At 44.4% G+C, this 26,047-nt stretch overlaps 3 protein-coding genes across 3 annotated transcripts in view; all 3 read left to right on the forward strand.

Moving 5' to 3' along the window:
* The window catches only part of col4a6 (collagen, type IV, alpha 6), a 41,337-nt gene extending 24,769 nt beyond the window's left edge, over positions 1-16,568 (forward strand). The window contains exons 20-49 of the mRNA XM_053416668.1: positions 68-226; positions 489-578; positions 1,868-1,951; positions 2,925-3,082; positions 3,170-3,352; positions 3,572-3,755; positions 5,258-5,302; positions 6,787-6,855; positions 7,160-7,270; positions 7,471-7,689; positions 7,789-7,947; positions 9,451-9,621; positions 9,703-9,846; positions 9,932-10,054; positions 10,177-10,358; positions 10,442-10,505; positions 10,618-10,692; positions 10,795-10,902; positions 11,195-11,302; positions 11,382-11,453; positions 11,551-11,670; positions 11,762-11,878; positions 11,982-12,143; positions 12,238-12,336; positions 12,434-12,577; positions 12,691-12,807; positions 13,152-13,343; positions 13,435-13,606; positions 13,713-13,827; positions 14,146-16,568. Coding sequence (XP_053272643.1) covers positions 68-226; positions 489-578; positions 1,868-1,951; positions 2,925-3,082; positions 3,170-3,352; positions 3,572-3,755; positions 5,258-5,302; positions 6,787-6,855; positions 7,160-7,270; positions 7,471-7,689; positions 7,789-7,947; positions 9,451-9,621; positions 9,703-9,846; positions 9,932-10,054; positions 10,177-10,358; positions 10,442-10,505; positions 10,618-10,692; positions 10,795-10,902; positions 11,195-11,302; positions 11,382-11,453; positions 11,551-11,670; positions 11,762-11,878; positions 11,982-12,143; positions 12,238-12,336; positions 12,434-12,577; positions 12,691-12,807; positions 13,152-13,343; positions 13,435-13,606; positions 13,713-13,827; positions 14,146-14,406 — 4,007 coding nt within the window. The 3' untranslated portion in view covers positions 14,407-16,568. The remainder of the gene's footprint in view (positions 1-67; positions 227-488; positions 579-1,867; positions 1,952-2,924; positions 3,083-3,169; positions 3,353-3,571; positions 3,756-5,257; positions 5,303-6,786; positions 6,856-7,159; positions 7,271-7,470; positions 7,690-7,788; positions 7,948-9,450; positions 9,622-9,702; positions 9,847-9,931; positions 10,055-10,176; positions 10,359-10,441; positions 10,506-10,617; positions 10,693-10,794; positions 10,903-11,194; positions 11,303-11,381; positions 11,454-11,550; positions 11,671-11,761; positions 11,879-11,981; positions 12,144-12,237; positions 12,337-12,433; positions 12,578-12,690; positions 12,808-13,151; positions 13,344-13,434; positions 13,607-13,712; positions 13,828-14,145) is intronic.
* A 703-nt stretch (positions 16,569-17,271) lies between these two features.
* Positions 17,272-20,573, forward strand: ankrd46b (ankyrin repeat domain 46b). Its single transcript, XM_053416411.1, has 4 exons — positions 17,272-17,402; positions 18,164-18,506; positions 18,694-18,852; positions 19,001-20,573. The coding sequence occupies exons 2-4, from the start codon at positions 18,196-18,198 to the stop codon at positions 19,215-19,217; spliced, it is 687 nt and encodes a 228-aa protein (XP_053272386.1). The 5' UTR covers positions 17,272-17,402; positions 18,164-18,195; the 3' UTR covers positions 19,218-20,573.
* Positions 20,574-21,233: 660 nt separating this feature from the next.
* On the forward strand, positions 21,234-26,001 carry LOC128430360 (butyrophilin-like protein 9). Its single transcript, XM_053416405.1, has 6 exons — positions 21,234-22,047; positions 22,402-22,755; positions 22,870-23,071; positions 23,320-23,384; positions 23,951-24,040; positions 24,664-26,001. The coding sequence occupies exons 1-6, from the start codon at positions 21,972-21,974 to the stop codon at positions 25,191-25,193; spliced, it is 1,317 nt and encodes a 438-aa protein (XP_053272380.1). The 5' UTR covers positions 21,234-21,971; the 3' UTR covers positions 25,194-26,001.
* The last annotated feature ends 46 nt before the right edge of the window (positions 26,002-26,047 follow it).

Below are 26,047 nucleotides of genomic sequence, written 5' to 3' on the forward strand. Positions count from 1 at the left end.
ACACTTTTAAAAGTAACGACATCAATATATTCGTCTAAAACATCTGTCAATCATCCTCTCTGCACAGACCCGACAGGTCCTGGTGGCTACCGAGGATTCCCCGGCACCTCAGGCCCCAAGGGAGAGAAGGGTAACCCGGGTATACCGAGCTTCGGCCAGAAAGGATACCAAGGCCCCTCCGGCTCGCCCGGACCCATCGGCCCCCCCGGACCTCCAGGCCTCACGAGTACGTTCACACAGACACACTAACGACAGATCTCTGGGTCGCCATGTAGACCCACACAGCTCCTGGGTTCCAGCAGACAAATGTTGTGACGCTGATGATTTACATGTGTAACAGTTGTTTCATTTTCCTTTGAAAACCATTTGACGAGCAGTTTGTTAAAGATGAAATGATGGTGACACAGCGTCACTCCGAGCTGCAGTAAACACTCTGCAGCTGGAGGATGGAGGAGTTTTATTTTTTTACATTTGTACTCATCGGTAAGTCAAGCTAGAACGAGACTTTAAAGCACCATGGCTGATTGATTTTACTGTCCTCCAAGGCACGGGACGGGACTGTGTCATCTACCCCACAGGTCAGTCAAACACAGGTCTCCTCTAGGCAGCCATATTGCTCTGAGCGCCTTGCAGCATACAGCCTGCCGACGCCAAGCGCAGAGCAACAGACGCAACTTTCTGCCGCGGTGCTTTTACTTTTTTCCCGCGCCGTACTGTGTGTGCAGGGTGCGGTGGAAAGTAGAGCTGAGGCCGGCGCCGCCTCCTTGGATGGGAGAGTCTCTGAACTCCAAGCTGCTTCTCGCTGGCCGGAACATTCACTGATTTTACATGGACCTTAATGCTTGGGCAGTGTTTGCTACAGGGAAATGTTTTTTTTTTTAATTTTTAAATTTCAATTTTCGTTTGGCACCGACACAGGAAACGAAGGACGAGAAAGAATCAGGACACAAACTGAAAGGAAGTTAAAGTAACAATAACAATAATAACAATGATACGCTTTCTTTCAGTTTAATAATCATTTTAAAAAAAAATATGTGTTTACGATGACTTGATCCAAAGTTTGAAAGTTCGGAACCTTTGTTGAGGACCGAAACTGCCAAAATAAAAAATGCCAAAAATACAGAAATCAATAATTGAATACATCAAGGAATTGACATTATATACATGTTGTGGATTAAATAGGATATTTATTAATTTCTGTGTTTCTAAATCTTTTCCTTTACATTAATTTATTTATTTTTGTTCATTCAATTATTTCTCTATTCGCACACTTGTTCACTCATTTATTTTTACATTAATAATTCAGTTTTGGTCTCGTATAGACTTTGAATGCCCCCCCCCCTTCATGATCAAAGTGACAATAAGAGGAGAAGTGTTTGTTTTTGTCTTGTTTCTTCGTGTCGGTGCCAAACAGCCCCACGCTCTGCTTGCTGCTCTTCCTCATTATAGTCGATGTAAAATCACTGAATTTCAAGCTGAATACGAAGCTGTTTTATTTTTCTATTTTTTTTTACTATGACACAAACAACTTAATGCTTTTATTTCTTATTTTGAGTAAGCGTCTGTCATCTTGCAGCAGCAGCAGCAGCATCAGCAGCAGCTTCTCAGATCTTCTGTCAGATCTGATGAGCCCACAGAGCAAACTAACCCTGATTTCACACTGTGACAACAAGCTGTGCTCGTGCAAATGTTCACGGGAGAGGAGATCAGAGCTCTGAGTCGGGTCTCCTCCTCTGTCAGTGGGATTCAGCTTCTGATCAAAGTGTGAAATCTACAGAAAAGCACAGAACTCATCGTCTCAGGAAACTTGAACGAGTTGAACGTGTTTGAACTTTAACTGATCTAACGTGTGTGTGTGCGTTTGCAGGTTCCCCAGACGGAAACCCTGGACAGCCCGGGCTGCCCGGCCCCAACGGAGAAAATGGTGGCCCCGGTTACAAAGGCTACAAAGGTACACACACACGCACACACGCACACACACACACACACACACACACACACACACACACACACACACACTACATGACTGTTTCATTTCGTTTTGTGCAAAATGCTTTTTCTGACCCTCTTTTCTACTTTCTGTTTTCCCTGTTGTCCTGTTTTCCCTGTTGTCCTGTTGTCCTGTTGTCCTGTTTTCCCTGTTGTCCTGTTGTCTTGTTGTCCTGTTGTCCTGTTTTCCCTGTTGTCCTGTTGTCCTCTTGTCCTGTTGTCTTGTTGTCCTGTTGTCTTGTGGTCTTGTTGTCTTGTTGTCCTGTTGTCCTGTTGTCCCTGTTGTCCTGTTGTCCTGTTTTCCCTGTTGTCCTGTTTTCCTTGTTGTCCTGTTGTCTTGTTGTCCTGTTGTCCTGTTGTCCTGTTGTCTTGTTGTCCTGTTGTCCTGTTGTCCTGTTTTCCCTGTTGTCTTGTTTTCCCTGTTGTCCTGTTGTCCTCTTTACTTGTTGTCCTGTTGTCCTGTTTTCCCTGTTGTCCTCTTGTCCTGTTGTCTTGTTGTCCTGTTGTCCTGTTGTCCTGTTGTCTTGTTTTCCTGTTTTCCCTGTTGTCCTGTTGTCCTCTTTACTTGTTGTCCTGTTGTCCCTGTTGTCCTGTTGTCTTGTTGTCCTGTTGTCCTGTTGTCCTGTTGTCTTGTTGTCCTGTTGTCCTGTTGTCCTGTTGTCCTGTTGTCTTGTTGTCTTGTTTTCCCTGTTGTCCTGTTGTCCTCTTTACTTGTTGTCCTGTTGTCCTATTTTCCCTGTTGTCCTCTTGTCCTGTTGTCTTGTTGTCCTGTTGTCCTGTTGTCTTGTTTTCCTGTTTTCCCTGTTGTCCTGTTGTCCTCTTTACTTGTTGTCCTGTTGTCCCTCTTGTCCTGTTGTCTTGTTGTCCTGTTGTCTTGTTGTCCTGTTGTCTTGTTTTCCTGTTGTCCTGTTGTCCTGTTGTCCTCCGTCCTCCAGGTGACGCTGGCGACTGTGATTGTAGAGGAGGAGGCACTCCAGGGTTTCCAGGGTTGCCCGGCCCCCCCGGAGTCAATGGCGGCCCCGGCTTCGATGGACGAAAGGGAGATCCTGGGGACCCCGGCTCCCCTGGCTTCGGTGGCGGTCAGGGACCTCCTGTGAGTAATATTTTGACCCCGAGTTTTTCAGTTTGTCGTTGTATCGAACACTGAAGTTGTCAATCTGCCGTGTGCGTCCTCGTCCAGGGTCGACAGGGTGTACCGGGTTTCTTTGGCCGTAAGGGCGAGAAGGGGGAGTCTTATTACCGCGGCCCGGCTATTGGACTGAAGGGAGAAATCGGAGCGCCGGGGCCCAGAGGACCCATGGGTGAAACTGGAAAACCTGGCAGAGACGCACTACCTGGCTTCCCAGGCGCCCCCGGGCCTCCGGTAAGTACTGAGACACTGAGTGTTTGGAAACTACCTGCAGGTTTGAGCACAAACGGGTTTTAACACAACGTTTCCTCTCCTGTCCTCGCTTTGTCTCTCCTTTCCTGTTCCATTCCTTTTCATTGTTTCCTCAACCAATCTTCCTTTACTGTTCTTCCCTCTCCCCTTTCCTTTTCCTCCTCTCTTGATCCCCCCCCCCCCCCCCCCCCCCCTCCCCAGGGTGACGGCGGCTACGGCACAGTTGGAGAGAAAGGTTTCCCAGGATACCCGGGGTCTAAGGGGCGTGCCGGAGACCCTGGCTATCCCGGTAGCGGCAGCGTCGGAGCCCCAGGCCTTCCCGGAGAGAAGGGAGATCCCGGACAACCTGGGTTCCCGGGGTCAAATGGTTTACCTGGACCGAGAGGTAAGTGATGCCGGGGAAGAATGACGGAGGCGGAAGAAAGGACAGGAAGAAGAGCGTGACAAAGAAAGTGTGTGTGTCTCTGTGTGTGTGTGGGTGTGTGTGTGTGTGTGTATCATGCCATATTCCTCCCACAGGGCTGAAACCCTGATCAAACATCCGTCTCATCCCGTTACCATCCATCCTCCATAAACTGTTGTCACCATATCAACCTCATCTTAACACCATAAACCAATAGGAGACGTTTTTAGTGGACAAGCACTTCCTGTCTCTCCAGGACCTGAAGATGACAACGTTAGACTTTCTGTTAAGATGTTAAGAAGCAGCTTCATGCCTCGGCTGCAGCAGCACTGTTACTCAACTACACGATTAATGGTCTCCATTAATGTGCTTGTGCACCTCTTCTGCAGCCAATAATCTGTGATCCATAAACTGCTTCATTAGTCGACTGACTGATGCACATTGTTGAGATCTGAATGCTGATTGCACAACAGCCCACTGTGCTTCTTTAGTCTCAGAGAGAAGACTCAACAAATCAGAGTCGAGTTTGGTCTTTGGAGGAAGAAGAAGATATTTATTAGTGACAGAAACAACCAATTTCTCTTTGTAGAGTCGTAATATTACAATGATATTAAAGTTTTAATATTACAAAGTAAAGTCGTCATTTTAATCTGATGATAAAGTTGTAATAGGATAAAGAACCACACAGACCTCTTCCCTGTTCTGTTGGTTAATTTTTATGATATTTGTTTTTTTATCAATCTGGCCCTAATGCTATTTCCTGTTTTGAAAAAAATGTTTAAAAAAGCAGATTAACCTGATATTATATTAACTTCAGCTAATTTAAAATGCCTGACCAAAAAAAGACATCGGGCAACATCTGGATCCGCATATGAAGAGACAGAGTTACCGCACCCCCTCAGAGTGTTAAGTCTATACAATGTATAATATAGAATCATTTTTATAATAAAACAGATTAAGTAAAGTTCACCCTGTTGCCACCAGCCTCCTCCTGACTCAGTTCGATCTCTCTGAGACTAAACGACACAAAGTCCTCGACAGCAGCTCGGTGTGAATGTGTGCTATCGTATCGTGATGCTAATGCTAAACCACTGATTTTGATGTTTTTTTGCTTTTAATACGAAGGTTATTGTCGCTCGCAGGAGATGAGAGGGAGGGTGGGGGGGGGGGGGGGCAGACACACAAACAGTGTGATGTGATGTCGCTCCTTCTCTCCCTCCTCCTGTCGAGGGGAATAATCTGGTTTTGAGCTCTTTTACATTTGAAGCATTTTAATATTCCCCTTTGCCTTAACTGAATGAGCCTTTAATTACTTGAATGGAAGTGATTGCTGATTTGCTGATATCTGTTTGATGACAAACAATTTAATTGCTTTATTGGCGCATGCATGCAAGATGCTTTGTATGCCGCCATCTTCTCTCTCTCTCTCTCTCTCCCTGTTCATCCACCTCTCTGACCTCCCCTGTGCATGTGTATCTGTCCAGGTGAAAACAGCTGTGGAGGGGTTTATGACGGCGGAGAGGGAAAGGGTGGGTAACTTACTTTTTCATCCACCGGTCAGAGCCCGAGTCACGGGCCTCATGTTCAGGCAGCGCAGCCTCTGGTGGAATCACGAAGGCCGTTGATAGAAATCCAGCTCGTAGCTTAACGAAGAAACGGTGGAGGAGGAGATTCAGACTCAGCTCAGGGAGAAATGTTCCAAGTGTCTGAAAACACATTCACAATGAACTCAACCTTCCATTTCATTAATATAAAATCCACGAATCAGGAGAGAGAAGTGAGGAGATCGATCAAATTTGAGTGACTAGTCAGATCCTAAGTTTGTGAGCAGCTAGTCAACCATCTTCCAGGTGTGTTCTCATTCCGAACACTAGGGGGAGTTCTACTCAAGAAAGGCAGTAGTTCAGTTTCGCAGATCATCGTTTATAAAGAACTTCTTATAAAGAAATCGTTGCCAGGTTAAGAACAATCATATCTGTTTAATATCATTAAATCATTTTTACTATCATCAATAAACCCATCGAACTGCAGTAGCTCATGAGGACTCGATCACAGCAAAGGACTTCTGGGAGATGTAGTCTGTTACACCCTGGCCCGCTGTCAATCATCTGTTCATGGCGGCGCCGATGGAAGCGCCTCGCTCCCTGCGCCTCAGGGTCTCCATCCGGCCGCCGCCAGTGGATGATTGACAGTCTGAGACCAGTTCATGCTCCAATCACCTCCTGCTCTTCCTCCAATCAAAGCTGCTGAAACCTGGCGCATGATTCCAAGCCCCGCCTCTGCTCGATGCTTTTAACCACCAGTGAGGGAGGGAGGGGAAATAACCCCCCCCCCGACCACACATTCTGAATTATACTTAACTTTCTAATGTTTGAGCGTTTCCATCATCAGCTAATATTTTGAACTGCCCCTTAATACGACAATGCATTTGCAACTAACGACCATTCACACATCAGCTGTCATGACGCGTGAATGGAGGCGACAGACAATCAACAACGAGAAAGACAATCACTAAAGAATCAACTGTTGAATAAATGTACCATTAAAAATACAATATAATTATCAGGTATTATATTTATCATGCACTTGTTCTAGGTTATAGTCATTTGTCTTTCTTAGATAGAGCATTCATGTTTGTCCTACATGTTTCTTGACCTAAATAATATTTTTAAACACCTTCATGGACTTTGATGGAGAGAAAATAGACTCAAAGTGTTCACCAACATTTATGACATGATTTACAAATGTGTAAAAGTGATTTGTGCTAAAGTTTGGTAACTTACCTTTTTGTATTTTTTAACTTTGTGACCATGTGGAGTCGATTTTCTCTCCATATTAACTTCAAACCCGCCTCTGTTGTAAATCTCATACATGAGGTTTTATGCGATATAACTTAGGCCAGGTTTAAAACTGTTTTAGTCGTTAAAGTTGCAGTTGCGTGTTCAATTGTACCCTGTATGTGTGTATTGAAGTGTCTATGTGTGATTGCTAACCTGTATGTGACTGCTACCAGGCCAATATCGGAAATGCGACGACGCTGAGAAGGGAGAACCCGGTTACCCCGGTGCACCTGGACGACCAGGTAAAGCTCAACAGAGGTGTTACGGCTCCTCGGATGTAATTTTGTTAAAATGTTAAAATGAATCAGACAAATATAAAATTGAGAGTTTACATTTCTGTTAAATATGGGATATTATGAGAATGTTTGTGTTCTATGCAATTCCCCAAACTATGACTTTTGACTGAAACACATGACTTCCTGTGCACCAGAAGGTTTTCAGATAAATAATCTACAAATGCAGAAATGTTAACAAACTCAATTCAATGGCAGAATAAAAAATGTCAATACAGCAAAATGAATGAGTACGACTGTCCGCTCCCGTCAGGCCGGAAAGGTGAACCAGGTGAAAAAGGTTACCAGCCAGGAGGTTCCGGGTTTGACGGATCCAAAGGAGACAGAGGAGAACCCGGTTCTGGAGGTCAACCCGGACCGCAAGGTGAATTCAAGATGGTTTCTTTCATTTAGTTTAAATAAATGTCTTCATGTTCCTAATAAGTTTGTTTTTAATTTGTTAACACCATGATTGATGGAGTGGGAGGAAGTGGCAACACATCGACCGTATTTATTGACAGTTTATGGTTAAATGAAATGATCCCTCCCATAACGTCTTCTCCTCTGTCCCTTCCCTTCCTGCAGGTTTCCCTGGACCCAGAGGTGATCCTGGATTTCCAGGTATCCCAGGACAAGGTTTGGACGGAGGCCGGGGGAAGGATGGCATTCCTGGGCGTCCAGGAGCCAAGGGCCAGCCTGGAGAGGTACTGGGAGCCACGCCTGGTGCCCCGGGGCGTGACGGTGTCCCGGGATATCCTGGAGACAAGGGCCAACCTGGGACGCCAGGAGGACCTGGATCACCCGGTGGGTCTGAGACGGAGATGCTCACATTGTCCAAAGTGATCAGCCTAATCAGCCGACTCAGCCGAATCAGCAGCTCTATAATTATTCTTCCTCTGGCAGGTTTTGATGGACGCTCAGGCGTTCCTGGACTAAAGGGAGAGCGCGGCATTGATGGTCTTCCTGGTTACCCCGGCCCCCCTGGACCTCCAAGTGAGCGGGGAATCCCCTTCCCCGGTCAACCGGGACTTCCTGGCAGCAAGGGACTGAGCGGACCACCAGGTGAGGAGGAGAATCAGAAACCGGCAGACTTCTGTCAAATTTATTAGAATTTCAGAAAGTTTAGTCTCCCATGTTCCACATTTACAAGATCGTGTCTTTGTCTTTGTATTTGTAGCTTTATTTAAACTAGAAGAAGAAAAATGACGATTGAGTTCTGAAGTCATTCACCTCGTCCCTCCACTTTTACCAGTGTTGGTTCATCCCGCTCTTTTTCTCTGTGTATTTCTTCTCCTCCTCCTCTTTTATATTCCTCCTCGTCCTATGTTTCCTCCTCCTTTCCTCCCACACACCATCATCATCCTCATCTCCGTCCATCCTCTCATCCCTCCATCCTCTTGTTCTTGGTGTTGGGTCACTCGTTTTAGGCTGCCAAGGTGAGACACTCTCCCCCCATCCATCCATCCCTCCATCCATCCATCATCCGTCCATTCTTTTCTTTACTCCCTTGGCTTCCATCCCTCCATCCTCCTGCTGTTCATGCATAAGACCAAACGCTCTAACTGCTCCCTCCCTCTAAGTGTCTGCATCCTCTCGTCTTCTCGTGCAGCGAAACAAATGTCCATCTCCAAAATTCAATCCCTCTCAGAATCAGTGTTGGGGTGTGAATCAAGTGTTGACACAGTTTTCCTTGGATAAAATGACCCACTATGAACAAAGGTAAACAAGCTGAACGTGTGTTCTGTGATCACCTTCAGACAAATGACCTCATCACACCCCAAAGCAAAGACTCGCTCAGTTGTTTGTCAAAGTGTCGACTGAAGATGGACATTTTAGTTGTGAGACGTTAAGAAACAAAACATTTCCCCAAGAACCGTGACTACCAGTGTTTGGATTTTCTTGTTGTTGTTTTTTTGCAGCCAGGACTAACCCCTGTAATTCAATTAGACATTTGCATCTAATCTGTGCCGGGTATGTTTGTTATTGTGTTAATTGCAGTAGGTTTGTGTAACGAACAAAACGCTGTTTAACATCTAGAGGCTTATCCTACACTCTTAAAAAGGCTTTTTCTTAAGTTTTCAGCACATCCCTGCATGGTCCCACAGAAGAGCGACATGTTGGTGAAACCATGTGAACAGATGTGTTGAAAATGGCCATCCTTTTTAAGAATGTAAACCAGTAGCGGCTAACGTGCTTACCTGCAGGACCAACGAACCTCAGGGGGTTCAACCTCACTAATTCAGTCTGGAATTGCACTTGAGTTACTTTAATATTTGAATGAAACTAAACACGATTACAGCTTTAAAGTTTAAAAACCTGACACGACGACAATCTAAGTGCAATTGCAGCCTAACCAAAGTCATGAATAATGCAACAGGGGGCGGGGGGGAGGTGTGTGTGTGTGTGTGTAATGCTTATTTTAATATTTATTAACAAACTTATTGGAGGTAAGTTAAGTAATTATAAAACAAATGAGGTAAGTTTATTTTACATTATGATTATGATTTGTTTCTTTGGCCATCTCACCATCTATCATTCGTTCATTCCTCGTCCACCCATCCACAGGTTACCCCGGACGCAAGGGCGACAGAGGAGACCCTGGATTCCCAGGGCCTGCTGGCATGAAGGGAACCCCAGGACAGCCTGGCACCCCTGGTTTCCCAGGGTCCAGGGGAATCCCGGGACCTCCAGGACCAGGAACTAGAGACGGAGTTCCAGGAATCCCAGGAAGGAAGGGTACGCTGGTGCTCTCCATCTCTTTAATGATAACATGTGACTAACAGGACTCTCATTTTGATTATTTGTGCCTTTCCGCAGGTGAGAGAGGTTTCGCAGGGCTGATTGGTTTCCCTGGACTACCAGGGCGCCCTGGTAGTCCAGGCTTCCCAGGGAGCAAAGGACTGCCCGGAGGGCCTGGAAGAGATGGAAGAGATGGTGGATCTGGATACCCCGGACAGAAAGGTAACATTTTCTGGAACAAGATCGAGTGTGATGACACCAGTCGAGTTAGGTCACACTTCACAAAGGTTTGTTTTTACTTCTACAGGTGAGCGGGGATACACCGGCCGCCCAGGCTTGCCCGGCTTACCCACTCCGTTAAATTACTTGGAGAAAGGAGACCTCGGAAACCCTGGAAGCAACGGACTTCCTGGCTTCCCCGGACCAAGAGGTAACACCGCTTCCTGTGGCTGCATCATACTTCGACAGCTGTATATGTCAAACACAATGTTGCCTTCAACGAGGAAATATAATTGCACCTGTAACCGCCCTCCACTCTGAACCTGGTTTCAGGTGACAAAGGTCTGCCAGGTCGGCCTGGTCGTCAGGGTCTGCCTGGACTGCCTGGTTATGCGGAGCAGAGTAAAGGACAGCCCGGTGAGCCTGGCTACCCCGGACGAGCGGGCAGTCCAGGATACCCTGGACCGAAGGGAGAGGCTGGAATCATGGGATTCCCCGGCATGTCCGGACCAAGGGTAGGAAAACACACACTCTTGTTAAATAATCCTCATTTGCAAGTTTCAGCCAATCAGCTTCAACTTCTGACGGCTTCTTCCAGGGTGATGAAGGTGCATCTGGTTTCCCTGGTAACCCAGGAGAATCTGGCCGACCTGGTGGCAAGGGTAAATATAAGCTATCATCAAAACAATCAAATACATATATTCAACCTCACACCTCTTTGAGAATCCATGACCACTGTGCAAACATTCATCCATCGAGTACTTTTCCCCTCAGGTATACCCGGGGAGAGTTATGGTTATCCTGGAGGCCCAGGTCCTAAAGGTCAGCCAGGAGATTCAGGCTTCCCAGGTAAGACTCACATTCCTCAGAGAACTGGTACAAAGGATCACCTAAACATCTGGCTCCTCCCGACGGGATCTGTTACCCATCAGACTGAATATCTCTTTTCAGGTGGTCGAGGTAACGACGGCGCTCCCGGGGACAACGGCTTTCCAGGAAGTCCAGGTTACTCTGGAGCAAAGGGAGCTCCTGGTGAAGGAGGACGGCCTGGAATAATGGGTGAGAGACAACGTCCGACACAACGACAAACAAACTAATTTCACAAGTGATGACATCAGAATGAACCAGCTGGCCAATCAGAGCAGACTGGGCTTTATGAGGAAGAGGGCCTTAAAGAGACAGGAGCAAAAAAACATGCTGGAGCTGCAGCGTTGGACAGTCTGAGGACAGTGATGTGTTTTCAGAACATTAGAGCATGAAAACCTTTTAGACTCATGACACCTACTAAATGATCACCCAGGTTATAAGCAGAATATGTCTTCTTAACACATTTATCTCATCCCCTCCCCAGGCTCCCCTGGTTTCCCCGGACCAAAGGGTCAGTCCTTCTACCCAGGACGAAGAGGACAAGACGGGACCCCTGGTCTGCCGGGAAGTCCGGGAGGACCTGGAACCAAAGGTGAAAGAGAACCACTGATGCTCTCTGTCTTTATCATAATGCAGAAAGCAAACCCACTCACTGTTTTGTATTTTTACAGGTTTGTCTGGACCCCCTGGTTTGGATGGACTTAACGGCCTCGGAGGACCTAAAGGCCTCCCTGGAACTCCAGGTACGGACGTCTTTACACACCTGTTCCTCTGTCGGCTGCAGTTCACAGACGTTGAAGATGAGTCACTGTTGAACATTTTGTTTGTCTTTGGGTCCAGGTGGAAACGCCGGAGGTCTTCCAGGTACCCCGGGTATTCCAGGGCTGAAGGGAGAAAGGGGCGTCTCCTACCCAGGAGCTCCCGGATTTCCTGGAGGGAAGGGAGAGAGAGGACAGCAAGGTAAGACAGTCTTAGAGTCAGCTGATTGGTTTGGAATCAAACAATCAAATATTGAAATAATGACTGATTTGTTTTTTTGTGTTTGTGTCAGGTGGTCCTGGACTCCCAGGATTCCCTGGTCGACCTGGGCTTCCTGGTGTGAGTGTTGGGTCCAATTACCCCGGACCCACGGGAGATCCTGGACTCCCTGGACTGGATGGAGAGTATGGTAAATAAATTTTTTTCCAATTTCATCTTTCATATTCTCCTTCCTCTTTCCATTTTCTTTCCTTCTCCTCTCCTCTCTAAACCTCATATTCTCTCTCCTCCAGGTTTCCAGGGTCCTCCCGGTCCACCCGGGCCCCCTGGTCCAGGCACAGCACAGGGAGACAGAGGTGACCCCGGGCTGCCAGGCTTCCCTGGCTCCCCCGGCAGGAAAGGAGAAGCTGGAGGCCCTGGGAGCCCCGGAAGCCCTGGTTTCCCTGGTATCAAAGGTAGAGTAAAGCTGAAAATAGTACGAGAACCAAACGTAAAAAAATTAAAAAAAATAAGATAATGAAGTTAAACATTGGGTTTTTTTTTATCCAGGGGAACAAGGAGATAGCGGTTACGGCGGAGGTCCTGGTCTGAAAGGTTTCAACGGTGACCCTGGTTTTTACGGAAGCAAAGGAGCCAAGGGATTGCGAGGTAGGGCGACTCCTCTCCTGTCACTAGTAGAATTATTTAGTGAAGTGAATCATTTTATAAACATTTTTGTTGTCCATGCCTGCCTCCTCCTCTCCAGGGCGTGCTGGTCGCCCTGGTCCCCCCGGACCTATGGAGACGAGGCCAATCCCACGACCCTTGGGAGACCTGGGTTACCCAGGCGATGGCGGAATCCCTGGTGAGCCCGGCGTGTCTGGTCGGCCTGGAACTCCAGGACCCTCAGGTGAGCGTTTTTCAAATCGGAGTATGGACCAGTTTAAGAATAAAAAAGAGTTGATTTCTTTTATTTTTATATATGAAAAATGGAGATGAAAATAAAAGACTCTTCTGGTGCAGGTGCTAAGGGTCCTCCTGGCCCTGTGGGTAAACTGGGCAGGACCGGATCTGCTGGTCCTTCTGGAACGGTCGGTGAGGGCGGACCACCTGGTTTCCCGGGGCCAACTGGAGACCAAGGTTGGTGGTGTGTCTGCTCGTGTGTCTCGGTCCTCACGGTGTCCTCGTCAGACACGAGGTTTAATTCCAACTGTTATGTCTATTTTGAAGCAACTCACTAACTCTAAAATCTAGCAATTTAAAGATGGATGCTTCAGGTTTGGGGTTAAAACATTGTTTAAACTTTATATTTCTTCATTTCTTATTTATGTCTTGTTGTTAATTGATTTTCCCATAAAACCCAACAATAGAGCCACTGAAAATACTTAAACTCATGAATCTCCACATTCTGACGCACTAATTCTGCACTGAAAGCAACTTTCAATTCTAATATTTAATATTTAATCTCACCTCCTCCTCCTCAGGTCTTCCCGGTAACATCGGCCGCCCCGGCATTCCCGGCGGAGTTGGCCGCAGCTCCAGCATCGGCTACACGCTGGTGAAGCACAGCCAGGACGCCCAGGTTCCCATGTGTCCTCAGGGCATGGCCAAGCTGTGGGAAGGCTACAGCCTGCTGTACGTGGAGGGGCAGGAAAAGGCCCACAACCAGGATCTCGGTACGGAAACGCTCCACCTGGGAGTTTTGATTTGTAGGTCTCAGCAGCCGATCTGTTGACAGTGTGAGACCTTCTCTCTTTGTCTCTGCAGGTCAGCCGGGCTCGTGTCTCCCCAGGTTCAGCACCATCCCCTTCCTCTACTGCTCCCCCAATGAGGTCTGCTACTACGCCAGCCGCAACGACAAGTCCTACTGGCTCTCCACAACCGCGCCCATACCCATGATGCCCGTGGCCGAGCAGCAGATCCGACCTTATATCAGCAGGTATTAATTAAAGGCTCTTTAAACTCTGAGGGCTCGTTTTTTGGGGTTGTTGTATTTGGCTTTGATTTGTACGTAATGTGTAACGTACGCTTCCTGTCCATTCCAGGTGTTCGGTTTGTGAGGCGCCGTCTCAGGCTGTGGCCGTCCACAGTCAGGACATGAACATCCCCAGCTGCCCCCCCGGCTGGAGGAGCCTCTGGATAGGATACTCCTTCCTGATGGTACGTTTAAAACTACGCCCATTTCCTAAAGATTACTTCATGCATCATTTTAAACTGCTGTTATATATATATATATGATATACATTTCGTCTGTGGAATTAAAAGAAATTCAACAATCGACAGCTCTAACTTGGTTGTTCATCTCGAGGTCGAGGTCAAAGGTCACTATGACCTGGCCACTGTCTCAAAGCAACACTCTCCAATTTCTCATGGAGCTTCTCACAACACGGCTTTCGTTTCAAAGTCCAGCTTCATCTTGAAAAGGAGCAGAGGAGAGTTTAAAACAGAGGAAGTTAAACTTGTCTTTTTCCTGCGCAGCACACGGCGGCGGGCGCAGAGGGCGGCGGTCAGTCCCTGGTGTCCCCCGGCTCCTGCCTGGAGGATTTCCGCGCAACGCCGTTCATCGAGTGCAACGGCGGCAAGGGCTCCTGCCACTACTTCGCCAACAAGTACAGCTTCTGGCTCATCACCGTGGATCCCAACACAGAGTTCCGCTTCTCGCCGGCGCAGGAGACCCTGAAGGGAGGCCAGGAGCGCTCCAGGGTCAGCCGCTGCCAAGTCTGCAGCAAGCTGTTGTAGGAGGAGGGGAAGGATGGAGGAGCGGAGGGAGGTGATGCGCTAACACTTCAAGGAAAGGAAATAAAGAGGAGGAAATTAGTTAAAAAGAAATCTATAAAAACCAAGAACATGTGACTGACTGAAAACGAGCCCCTCTCCTGCTTCACCGGCGGTTTCACGATGAAGTTGAGTGACGATGGTGCGTTTTCAGAGTGTTTCTTTAATGTTTATCCCCGTTTAGGAATGAGTGTTGGATGGAGGAAATGAAAAGAGAAGGGTTCACGCTCCTCTCTCGATTATCACTGACAATGGTGCTATTGTTTATGTTCTGTTGTGTGTATTTTGTGTCTCGTTATGTTTTTTTGGGGGGGGCGAGAATCGTTTCTCGGCTACCTCGCTCACGCGTGTGCTTCAGATGAGTCCGATCGGAGAGGAGTCAGATGTCTTTGGTGTGATTCAAAAACAGCTGATCTGGTTTAACTGAGGCAGACGTTCACCTGATCCTGGATCACAGACCCATTTGAAATGAAACAAGAGTGTAACTGCAGTTCATTTACAGAAGAAGCTGTCGCGTCCTCTGTCCTGAGGATTCTGCTCGTGTTGCATGAAAAGCTTCAGTGTATATGTTTAAGAATCAAGTTGCAGAGACTTGATACTTGAGACATCTACAGATTTTATTCTTTCTTTTATTGCAGTAATAGGAGCTACACAGAAACTCTCTCTACATATATAATAGTTTATAACATCATGAGGTGGTGGTACTGCACCTGTTAGCTGGTTTGCAAACCACAGTGAAACCCAGCCGAGGAAGAAGAACCAGAAAGAAGAGCTAAAATCTATCAGATGCACAAAACAGGGACCTGAATTAAATCAATTTTAATTAAATGTAATAAAACAAAATCCTCTTAACTCACTCACGTTTCCTCGAGCTTTTGCTTTTTCGATGTTATGCTCAAGCTCCACCTGCTACTGAAAACTCCACCTTTACAGTGTTTTATGGAAGAAATGCAATGTGTTCGATTTTTGTGCAAAAAACATGTAAAACCCTCAGAACAGCCCGTTAACTCTACATTTGTCTTGTCATCGTATTCCTGTGACGTTTGCACGTTTCACATTTGGTGCTACACAACCCTGACTGTCGACTTGAGACGCAGCCTTTAACGATAAGTTGTCTATTCTAACTGCAATAAAAACACAAACCTCTCCTGCAACAGCTTCAGTTAACTCCAGTCACTTGAATGAGGCCACTCATTTATATTTATATTGCACTGATGTGAGCTCTTCTGGATCAGAACGATAAAAACGAGTCGGACAAAGGGGGCGTGTCTCCTCATCTCCACTTTCACAGGATTTCTTTTTTATGTTGTGACCAAACTCGTATTATTTTTTTTAAATCAGAGTTAACCCTTGACAACAGGAAACACACACACACACACACACATATAGATGAATTATTGCTGTACATAGTGCTTACTGTATTTCCCAGAAAAATATGTTAGCGCAAAGGTCTATACTTTTTAGCTCCTTATTGTATTTCGATGTTCTCCCAGTTCCGTGCCTTTTCACTGTCCGCGGATTAAAAGAGAGGAAGAAGTGTTTTATTTCTTCGCAGATCATTTCTTACGTTGAACTGTCTACGTGTTTATGATCATATCCGCGGGCAGTGAAAGCTTCTGGGTGACGTGTAACCACTATGACCTCTGTGTCTGCACATAGCTCCACTGGTAGCCCTGACTTCATTCCCTATGTCACATTTTACCTTTTCTGTTCTGTTGTTTAAATTTTTCGTCCGTTTTTTTTTTTGTCTGCATTTGCTGGTTTGTAATCTAGATTGTAATTATTTTACTTAAGTCTTGATACTATCCCTTGGTTTTATTTACTGAGATGGGGGGGGGGATGGGAAGATTATGATGTGTACATTAAAAATATTATGGAGAAAAGAAAACGTCTTTAGGATGTTTTTATATGGAAAGTATATTCACGGCTGAGGATTTCACAGCTCTTTTACCACATGTTCAACAAGCAACATGCTCAAAGTGCCTGGAGTGACAGAAAAAAGAAAAGTGCAGTTTTTTCCTCAAAGAGGATTTATAACGGAAAAGAATCATAACACGTCTTTTTATTGTAATGTGTATTTCTGTGCTCACACATTTGGAAATAAAGTTTCTAATCCAACCGAGAAATGCTGAATTATTATTATTATTTGTGAGTTTCAGCTCCGTGTGGAAGATGGATCCAAAGGTAAATTCAGTATTGGTCAGTGTTTCTGATGAGAATATTGTATATAATATATATATATGTACTTTATACAGCTACTCAACTTAGCATAATTGTCTGTACTACAAGGATGTGAAGAGAAATTCATGAATAAGATAAGATAAGATGAAATACTTTATTTATCCCACATCTAGGAAATGAACTTGTTACAGCAGCCTATAGTCACAATGAGAGCATATGAAAGTATAAAATAAGCAAAGGAATATTATAATAAATAAAGATTTAAAGTGAAAATGTACATATAAACATTTCATAATTGGAAATATTGAATAAATGTTTACATGTATAAAATATAGTCAGGTATGGTGAACGATATGAATAGATGATAACAATGATATGTTCTATTATATATAATGGGTATAATGTCACAGTAATACACTAAATAGAATTGTATAATCTTATAAAGATGTATGTGTGTGCTGTGTATAAATGGGTATAATTTCACAACAATATACAATATGATACAATGTAAAATTCTATTTGGAAATTAATAGAAAATAAATCAAGGATACGTCAGTTTTAGATTATACATTTAATTAATTAATTAATTTAATAAACGCCCATGGTTCTGAGGCAGAGCTACAGGCGCTACACCTCCAGGGCAGCAGGTGGCGCCGCAGTGGGTTCAGAACAACCCGAAGTAGAAGCTAGCGTCATAACAACAACAACACAGCTAGCGGCGTTAGCTCGAAGGAAAGCGACGAGTGTTTGTTTTCTTCTGAATTGGGACCAATCAACAGGTGGGTGGTCACAGACAGTGAGCACGGACTCACGTGGAGGATGCGTCAGTTGTCAAATCTCCACTTTAAAACAGTCGCAGCGGCGCGTTGCAGGTTTAGCTAGCACGCTACTCGTTAGCCCCGCTAGCTCGTTAGCTCGTAGCAGCTGCAAGTTAATGTTTAATTAAACTATGTGCGCCGCAGAGACACTTTACCAAGATTATTGTGTTGTTAGGATTTCCCGTTGCGGCCATAGTCATCCCTGTTAGCTGCTAACGCTGTAGCTAGCCGCCATCAGTACATATATATAAACACACACAGGGAATTAGCTTGAAATGATGTTGTAGCTTTGTTTGTAATCAAAGGATAGAAAGATATCAAATGTCATAATGGCTGTGATCTATCCAGAGTCTTTGGAGACATGAATCAAGTCCGATCATGAGCTGCGTTGTGATGGATTACTGATGTGATGCCACGTCAGATGAAATTCATTAAATCTCAGCAATGATTTAAATACCCACTTTATGGAGTTATGAACTGTTATAATCACTCATAATATTGCTTATATTGAGGTTAGTGTTCTGTTTAAATACTGAGCTGGAAAAGAGCTTTTAATGGATGTGAGAATCCGGAGCAGTAATGGTTTGTTGTTGTTGTCGTCTGTAGGTTTATTGTGAGGAAACCTTAATGTGGCTACAATGGTTTAAGTTAAGCCCAGTGACACAGATTGAGATTTCCTTGTGACTCACCGACGTGTATCTTCTGTTTTTTCCTCGTCGCAGGTACGCTGGAATTTTCTGACACCCACTCGGACATGTCCTATGTCTTCATCAACGACTCGTCGCAGACCAACGTGCCTCTGCTGCAGGCCTGCATCGACGGGGACCTGCCCTTCTCCAAGAGGCTCCTGGAGACGGGATGTGATCCAAACATCCGGGACAACCGGGGCCGCACGGGCCTGCACCTAGCCGCCGCCAGAGGGAACGTGGACATCTGTCGCATGCTGCACAAGTTCGGGGCCGATCTGTTGGCGACTGATTATCAGGGAAACACAGCACTGCACCTGTGCGGCCATGTGGACACTATACAATTCCTGGTGTCCAACGGCCTGAAGATTGATATCTGGTGAGAAATGAAATCATCTCAGTGGATACGGATGATCTTGGTGAAAGTGTTGTGTTTTGTTTGATCCCATTGTTGACTGTTTTGTTGTTTGTGGGTCTTTTCCCCCCGTGTAAATCAGTTTGTACATTTTCTATTGAAGGAGCTTTTTTTTTTGTCTATTAACTCGAAGCCATCTACTTCACGATAGTAATCACAACGGATCGACTCCTCTGGTGCTGGCGAAGAGGCGCGGCGTCAACAAGGACGCCATCCGCCTGCTGGAGGGCCTCGAGGAGCAGGAGGTGAAAGGCTTCAACAGAGGGCCCCACTCCAAACTGGAGACCATGCAGATGGCTGACAGTGAGAGGTGAGCAGGGATGGAAAGGCTGAGGGTGTGTTCTGGGTGGAGGAGGGGTTTATTCAGATCTGCCATTAAATCTAATGGTTTCTAGCTTGGGCCATGCCCCCCCACCCCTCCACTTGATTCATGGATATGACCCCTCTGTCTCTCCCAGTGCGATGGAAAGCCACTCTTTACTCAACCCCAACCTGCAGAGCAGCGAGGGCGTCCTGTCCAGCTTCAGGACCACCTGGCAGGAGTTCGTGGAGGACCTGGGCTTCTGGAGGGTTCTGCTGCTGCTTGTGGTCATCGCCCTCCTCTCGCTGGGCATCGCCTACTACGTCAGTGGGGTCCTTCCTTTCTCCACCAGTCAGCTGGAACTGGTTCACTGAGGTGGAAGGCTGGGGGGATGAGGGCAGTGACGAACAAGCATGGCTTAAGAGGGTAGTAAGATAATCAAGGGAAGTTCTGCTTTCGACTGTTTGTACGTAAACTCAGATTTTTGCTTATTTGCTGCCCAGGTCTCATGTTTTATTCTCTGTACAAATAGTTAAAGCATCATTGTTTTGTTATTAAATTGCATTTTTAAAACGCAGTGATGCAAAAGCGCAAAACCCATTAAAAGCTAAAAACAATTACTTAAACAAGCAACGTAAACTTTGGCGAGGTTGTGGGATGACTAACAGAAAGACCAAGACTGAGTGGGAAGCAACGCTACCTAACTTTTAGTAAGCAACACATCTACCCATGATCCTCTGCTTCCTAAACATGAAGAGCTGCTTCTGTAACAAATCCACCAAACTCTTGATTAGAATTCTTCATATTTTAACATTTTCCTGCTGAATATTGGAGATAAACTTCTGAGAGTTTTTAACTGATCTCAGTTCAGCTTCACTCTTCAACTACAGCTGATTGTGACAGGAGATGTAACCCACTCACCAGAGTTACAGAGAACAGATGTTCAAGGGAGTGAAGGAGGAAACTTTCTCCTGATTCACAGCCTCTGAAACATCTGACTCACTTTAAACAAGCTGCTGGTGGCTTAAGGTTAAAAAAAGTTCCATAGTGTTGCTTCAACGAGCCACATGTTATGAAACACGTCCTGCTCATTTCAAACTGCTTCTGAAACTGTAATAGTGAAGACAATATGATGCTTGTTTTGTTACACACAGTCATACGATGGCTTTTCCTGGTTTCCTTCCCTGTTACAAGCTGTATATTGGCAACACTCTCTTTTATTTTCATGTTTTGTCTTTTTATTTGTCCAGTCTCTCCGTCGTGCTATTTATCAAATGTCCTCTCTATTCGTTTCCTTTCATATTGTTTGCTTTTGTTAAAATGCTTTGCCTCCTGCTTTCTTTAACCCGGTTTGCTCTTGAAATGTCTGCATTTATTAATTCAATGAATATCTTAATTCTGAAGTGAAGAGGTTTAGAGAAGCACCTTGACTGTGTGCCTTTTGAGTTCATCGACATTCCTGCCTGAATCATGAAGCATTTTTTTGCATTAAAATCTACCGCATTGTTTTGAACATCATGACCAGACGCAATGCTTATAAAGTAGGATTACGGCAGCAGATTGAAGGTTATAGCTATTTCTCTTTGTATATTCATTATATTACATTCATGTACAAGGAAACTGTCGTTTTTTATTTGTTGTAGGTTTTTCCGGAGTCGATTTTCTGTGAACAATAACACGTTTAAGGTAATTCCTAATTTAACGTGGAAATAAAGAATGTGTATGAATGATTGGAATCTCCATAATGACTGAAACCATCACCACTTCGTCTTCTACCTGAATGCTCATATTTACAGCTAGAAAATATTGTGCTTATTACTTGTGTAGATGTACTGTATGTACAACATCTGTCTATTTCCCATACACTTCAGTACAGATGTTGATACTCTGACTTCACTCCGGAACATTTAAAAAATCAGCTTCTCTGAAATCAGATGACAGATTTGCTTTCCTGCAGTTCCCCGGTAATTCATCATCACCAGTTTATGCCTATGATGCGATTGTCCACTTATTCTCTGTAAGAGACCTTTGTTGATCCTTGGCTTTGATCTCTGTCGTTATATAGACACACTGTGCGGCTGTGTGTCGCCTTTTATCTCCCAAATCGATTCAGTTCGGGGTATTTTAGTCTACAACGCCAATTTTGCTTGAATATAAAATACATTTGCAGAGAACTTAAGCTGTAAACTGCAAGGAAACCTCTTACTTGATGCATTATTAAAGATGAATACGATGTGTGTGTGTGTGTGTGAATAAAACAAACCACACACAATCAAAACAATACCTCTGTACACAAAAATAGCTGGATGAACAAGATGCTTATGGCTTGATGAGGTTAGTATTCCAGCGTTTCCTACTGTGTGTGTGTGTGTGTGTGTGTGTGTGTGTGTGTGTGTGTGTTTGATGTTGTGACTCTAGAATTTCCCTTTGTAAAGATCAAAGCACACAACCTCCAAAAAGGGAAAGCTGCGTCCACAGCTGCGTGTATGAGAAATTGTCCGAACTCAACTTTTACGACTTCATCATCGAACTTTGACAAGACAAGATAAGATAAATCAGTAGCATCTTTTTAAAGAGTAAATAAGGAAACATACGGAACATATTAAAATAGTATTAATATTTACAATGTGAAAAGGATTGCACATACAAAGGGATGGAGGTTGCACGGACGAATGTAATCAAAACCGCACTGAAAGTACAACACTGTTAAAATTAGATTACAGCTCTGGAGGTGAGACCGGGGTTAACTGTGATCAGATCATATTACAGTAAAGAATCATATCCTCATATTTGGATCGTCTGTGTATTGGGCCATAGCCAAGCATTGTGCAATTTCAGATCATGATCACTCACTGCGTACTTAGTCTAACAATATCAGTCTCATGAAGAACTTATGGCAAAAATACCTTGTATCCCTCATCAGAGACAGTAGAAGAGGCTCATTCTATGTAAATCTTTGTAAAGTTTCCGGGTGTTGTAAGTGTGTATTAGTACGCTCTGATCAGTCTGCTTATTTGCCAGTAAGATTGAACATGTCATTGAGGAGGAAGTGTCATGTGGGGTTAAACAAGTGAAACCTGTTTTCCAACATCTCACTTTTATTCTTCTTGCTTGAAAACATCGTTGGCATGTCGGCTTCTGTCATGGACGCTCGTCTTGTGCTGCTCGCTGCTCTGCTCGCTGCTCTGCTGTCCACTTGTTCAGGTGTGTGTGACGCTTTAATCTGAAGGCTCCACTGGACTTCTGTCTTTTTTACAATGACCCCAGAACATCGTGGTAGTTCTTAGCAAATGCTACTGAGATAAGAGGAAGCTGCTTTTGGTCGGACACTGTTTACTCACAGCAGCAAAGCGTGGCTTAAGTTAAAGTAAACTACGTGGCAGTAGTTTTCAGATTACAATAGAGCTCTATGGTACAGAGCAACATTATGCATCAGGTTTACACAAATGATTCTTGTTGATAGGATTCATTTAAACAATTTTAGTTTCTTTTCATGGGACTTAACAATAATGAAAAGTAAAAAAAAAAATGAGTGCACCATGTTTTATGTCTTTTTAGACTCAAGGGAAACCTCTGATGACGGGCTGCAGAAGATTTACGCCTCTGCTGGCGAGGCGGTTGTTCTGCCGTGTGAAATCAATAGAACCGACGGAGACAACCCAACGGTGGAGTGGGCCACGGGGGGTCCGGTCCAAAAAATATACACCTTTGTGTACCGGGACCATTTTGAGGACTCTGCCACGAAGAATAAGGACTTCAAGAACAGGACCAGTCTCTTCATGAACGAAGTGGATAACGGAAACTTCTCTTTGAGGATTTTAAACGTGCGGCCCTCGGATGCAGGGAAGCACGAATGCAGTAATATCCTTGATAATAAACTGATGGTCATCACAACACTGGAGCTCATTGTGTGTACGTCCAGTCGAAATTTATGTGTCATAAAATATTTGATATGCCTTTGTGAAATACTGGAGATCTCTATTTATGATCAATATAAAAGAAAAGTTTCTTATTGTACGTTTACAGGTGCTGCCCCCGAGCCAAAGCTCTCAGTTGTAGATGTAGAGACTGTGCAGTGTGAGGTGAACAGCTCGCTGCCATATCTTAACATGACGTTTCTTGACCATCAAGAAAAGATCATAGATCATGAAGAGCCAAAGAGACATCCAGATTCCAGTGGATGTTTTAACTTCACAGGGAGAGTGAAAGTGCCGACTGCGACCGACAGGTTCATTTTAAATTTCATTCTCAAACCTTCTTACAGGAGATGTTTATCTGACTCCACTGGGAAGCAGTCACATCTTCTTATTATCTCCGCTATGGAGGTTTTGTTTCAGGTGTTACAAGAGTTTCCATGATTTAAATGTTATGAAACAACATCAGTGCAAATCTACAGTAATCTCTTCAAGGAGAAAACTCTACATCTGTGAGCTGCAGCCACGCAAACTCACTTCTTATATCTTCTGTGTTATTCAGGATCACCTGCAGAGTTCACCAGCCTCAGACAAACCAGTCCAGAGATGTGCAGATTTACTTCACAGGTACACTGGAGCCTCAACTGGAGTCACTGGAAGCTGAACTCACGATCATGCTTTAATGGAGACGTATAATACTTCAGCTTGATTGGTTTTAGTTTGTGTTATAACTTGAAAAGGTTTTCATGCTCTAACTTTCAGAAACAACGTCACTGTCCTCAGACTGTCTATTGCTGCAGCTCCTCTTTTCAGCCTCTGTCTCAAACACTTGGGTTTACCTCCTGTCTCTCTCTAGATAAAACCTAGTTTTCTCTGATTGGCCAGCTGGCCCTCTCTCTGGTAATATGTCAAACGCTTCTAGCACATGAAGGAAATGACGGCCTCCGCTCACTCTACTTGTTCAGAGGTGTGCCACACTAGGCGTGTATTCCAAAAATCAGGTTTGACATGTCGTGCATTACATATGACAGGGCAGGCAAGAGGTCAAGCTGATAATGAGCGCCCTCTGCTGGTTAACAAACTACCTCAGAAGGCCAGGTGTGCTTCGAGACTGAATTTTTTAAATTGCAACAAGTTATTATTAAGTGTATAACGTCTCTGAAACAACATGTGGGTAAAAACTGTCATTTCAGCCAACTGCACGATGTCCTGCGCAGTTTGGTCCTCCGTCGCTGCTGTTGTTGCTTTTGCTGTGGGGATTGGACTCGGGTTCCTCGGTTCTGGTAAGTCAGAAACTTTTTCCTTTTACCTGCAGATACAAAATTGCCGCCAGCATCTTCAGCCAAATAATTAAAAAGACAGAATTGTATTGAATTATATATATTGTTGTATATGATATATTTATATCGTGTTTTGGCAGTTTTTGGGAAATTCTGTGTTTTGTTGATAAAAAGAGTGTCTTTGTCAAAACTTTGATGCACCGTTGCTTTTTATTTAATTTAATAAAAAAACAGTAGTTGTCGCATGTGCAGAGATTTGATCATCCATTTGTGATTATGAATGATGTAGGAAGCTTATAATGACTATTTGTAATATATAAGTTGAACGATTATTTATTTGATCCAGCAATTAATCGTTGCTCTTAAAGAATGACCTGTCTTTGTTTTCCAACGAGCAGTCAGGCAAAAAACAAGACCAAAAAAAGGACCAGTTGAAATACTGTAACCAGAGAATGTTCGTCATGATAAAATGCGAGTCAGCATTAAACATAATTCAGAAGCTGCTATTTTAAGGTCAAGAAGTTTTATAGTATTGCTTTGATGTATTTGTTGTGTTTTAATGTTTATTGTACCAACACCAAAATGTGAGGAATAAAAAATGATGTTTTTTTTGTGTGTTCATACAGCGGGAAGAAAAACACCTCCTCTGGACTTGCAGCTTCAAGAGAAAGAAAGGATCAATAGTGAACTACGTGAAGAACTGAAAGACATTCGATCGACGCAGAGCCCTGTCACACGCCAGCCCAACCAGTCTGCGTTTGACGTCAGTCCTACCAAACCCTCACCAGACATCTTAAATGTCATTAACCCACACCAGTTTCCCAACGGCAACAATCCAAAACCAGGGGCCTCTTCCAACAGCAACCATTCAAACTCCGGCAGCTTATCCCAGGAGAAGGATACAAAACCTGGCGTCCGGAAGCAAACTGCTGCCCCGGACCGCCCATTGGGAATACGCCGCTCTCCTTCTCTTTCACTGTATCATGGCTCTGTGTCGTCCGATCCTTCTCAAGACTCCTTTTCAGAGAATGAGCCTTTAAGGCGTTCCAAGAGTTTGTCTGAGCGCCTTAATGTAAATGGTGCAAAGTTCAAAACCTCAGCTGGGACTCTGAACCGTTACAGTGTCCTGGCAGATTTAGCTGAAGACCCCACCTGAAAGGTTTTTTGATACTGGGATGGGAGTTTGGAGGGTTTAAATAATAAAAAAGGGTTGCTTTACTGGTGCTAAATATAACTCTAGTATTTGATATGGCTTATCACTTCTATGCTGATGACACTCAATTTTTTTTTTGTGTGCAAGTTCTGGAGTCAGGGTTCAGGACTCCAGGTATGAAACTTTGCTTTGGTTCCTCCTTAAGACATGTGACCTCTGGACGTTCTCCTGACGTTTGAAGGAGGTCGGACTTTAATGATTCATGTGAGCACTTTCTGTTCTTTGAGTAACTCATACCGAGTTGCAGGACACGTAGGGAGTAATGTGAGGTCCTGTGCATGTACAGCTGCCTGTTTAATTCTTTCTTAAACTTTGAGAGATGGAAAGGTTTTTTTAAGGGGGGCCTTGTTGGGGATATCGTTGACATGTACCAGTTTTATTTCACTTTCGTTTCTCAGGCTGCATCATTTCCTGTTGTGGTTTCAGCCTGAGGTCGATGGCTGGTGTGAATGTTTGTGGTTGTGTAGCGATTGAGCCTCAGACATTAAGATAGTATCGCACCATGGGGAACTTCACTGTGTTACTTCAGCAAAAAAGGAATTGGGAAGGATATGGTTAGAAAATGTAATAGATAAGTAAAAAAAAATAATACGTACAATGCCATCAAATACTGCATACTTGTAATGAACTTATATTGTATGATAATAATATACAGAGTTTTAAGTATTGCTCTTGTCTGAAAATGAAATTGTGTGGGTAGAAAAAAATAATTGCAGACTTGTGCAAAACAATAAATTGGTGTAAAACTAAATATTGGTTCACAGTCTGTTTGATTTATTTATTTGTATTCTTCTAAT

This window comes from Pleuronectes platessa, chromosome 23, assembly GCF_947347685.1.
Source record: "Pleuronectes platessa chromosome 23, fPlePla1.1, whole genome shotgun sequence".
Lineage (NCBI taxonomy): Eukaryota > Metazoa > Chordata > Actinopteri > Pleuronectiformes > Pleuronectidae > Pleuronectes > Pleuronectes platessa.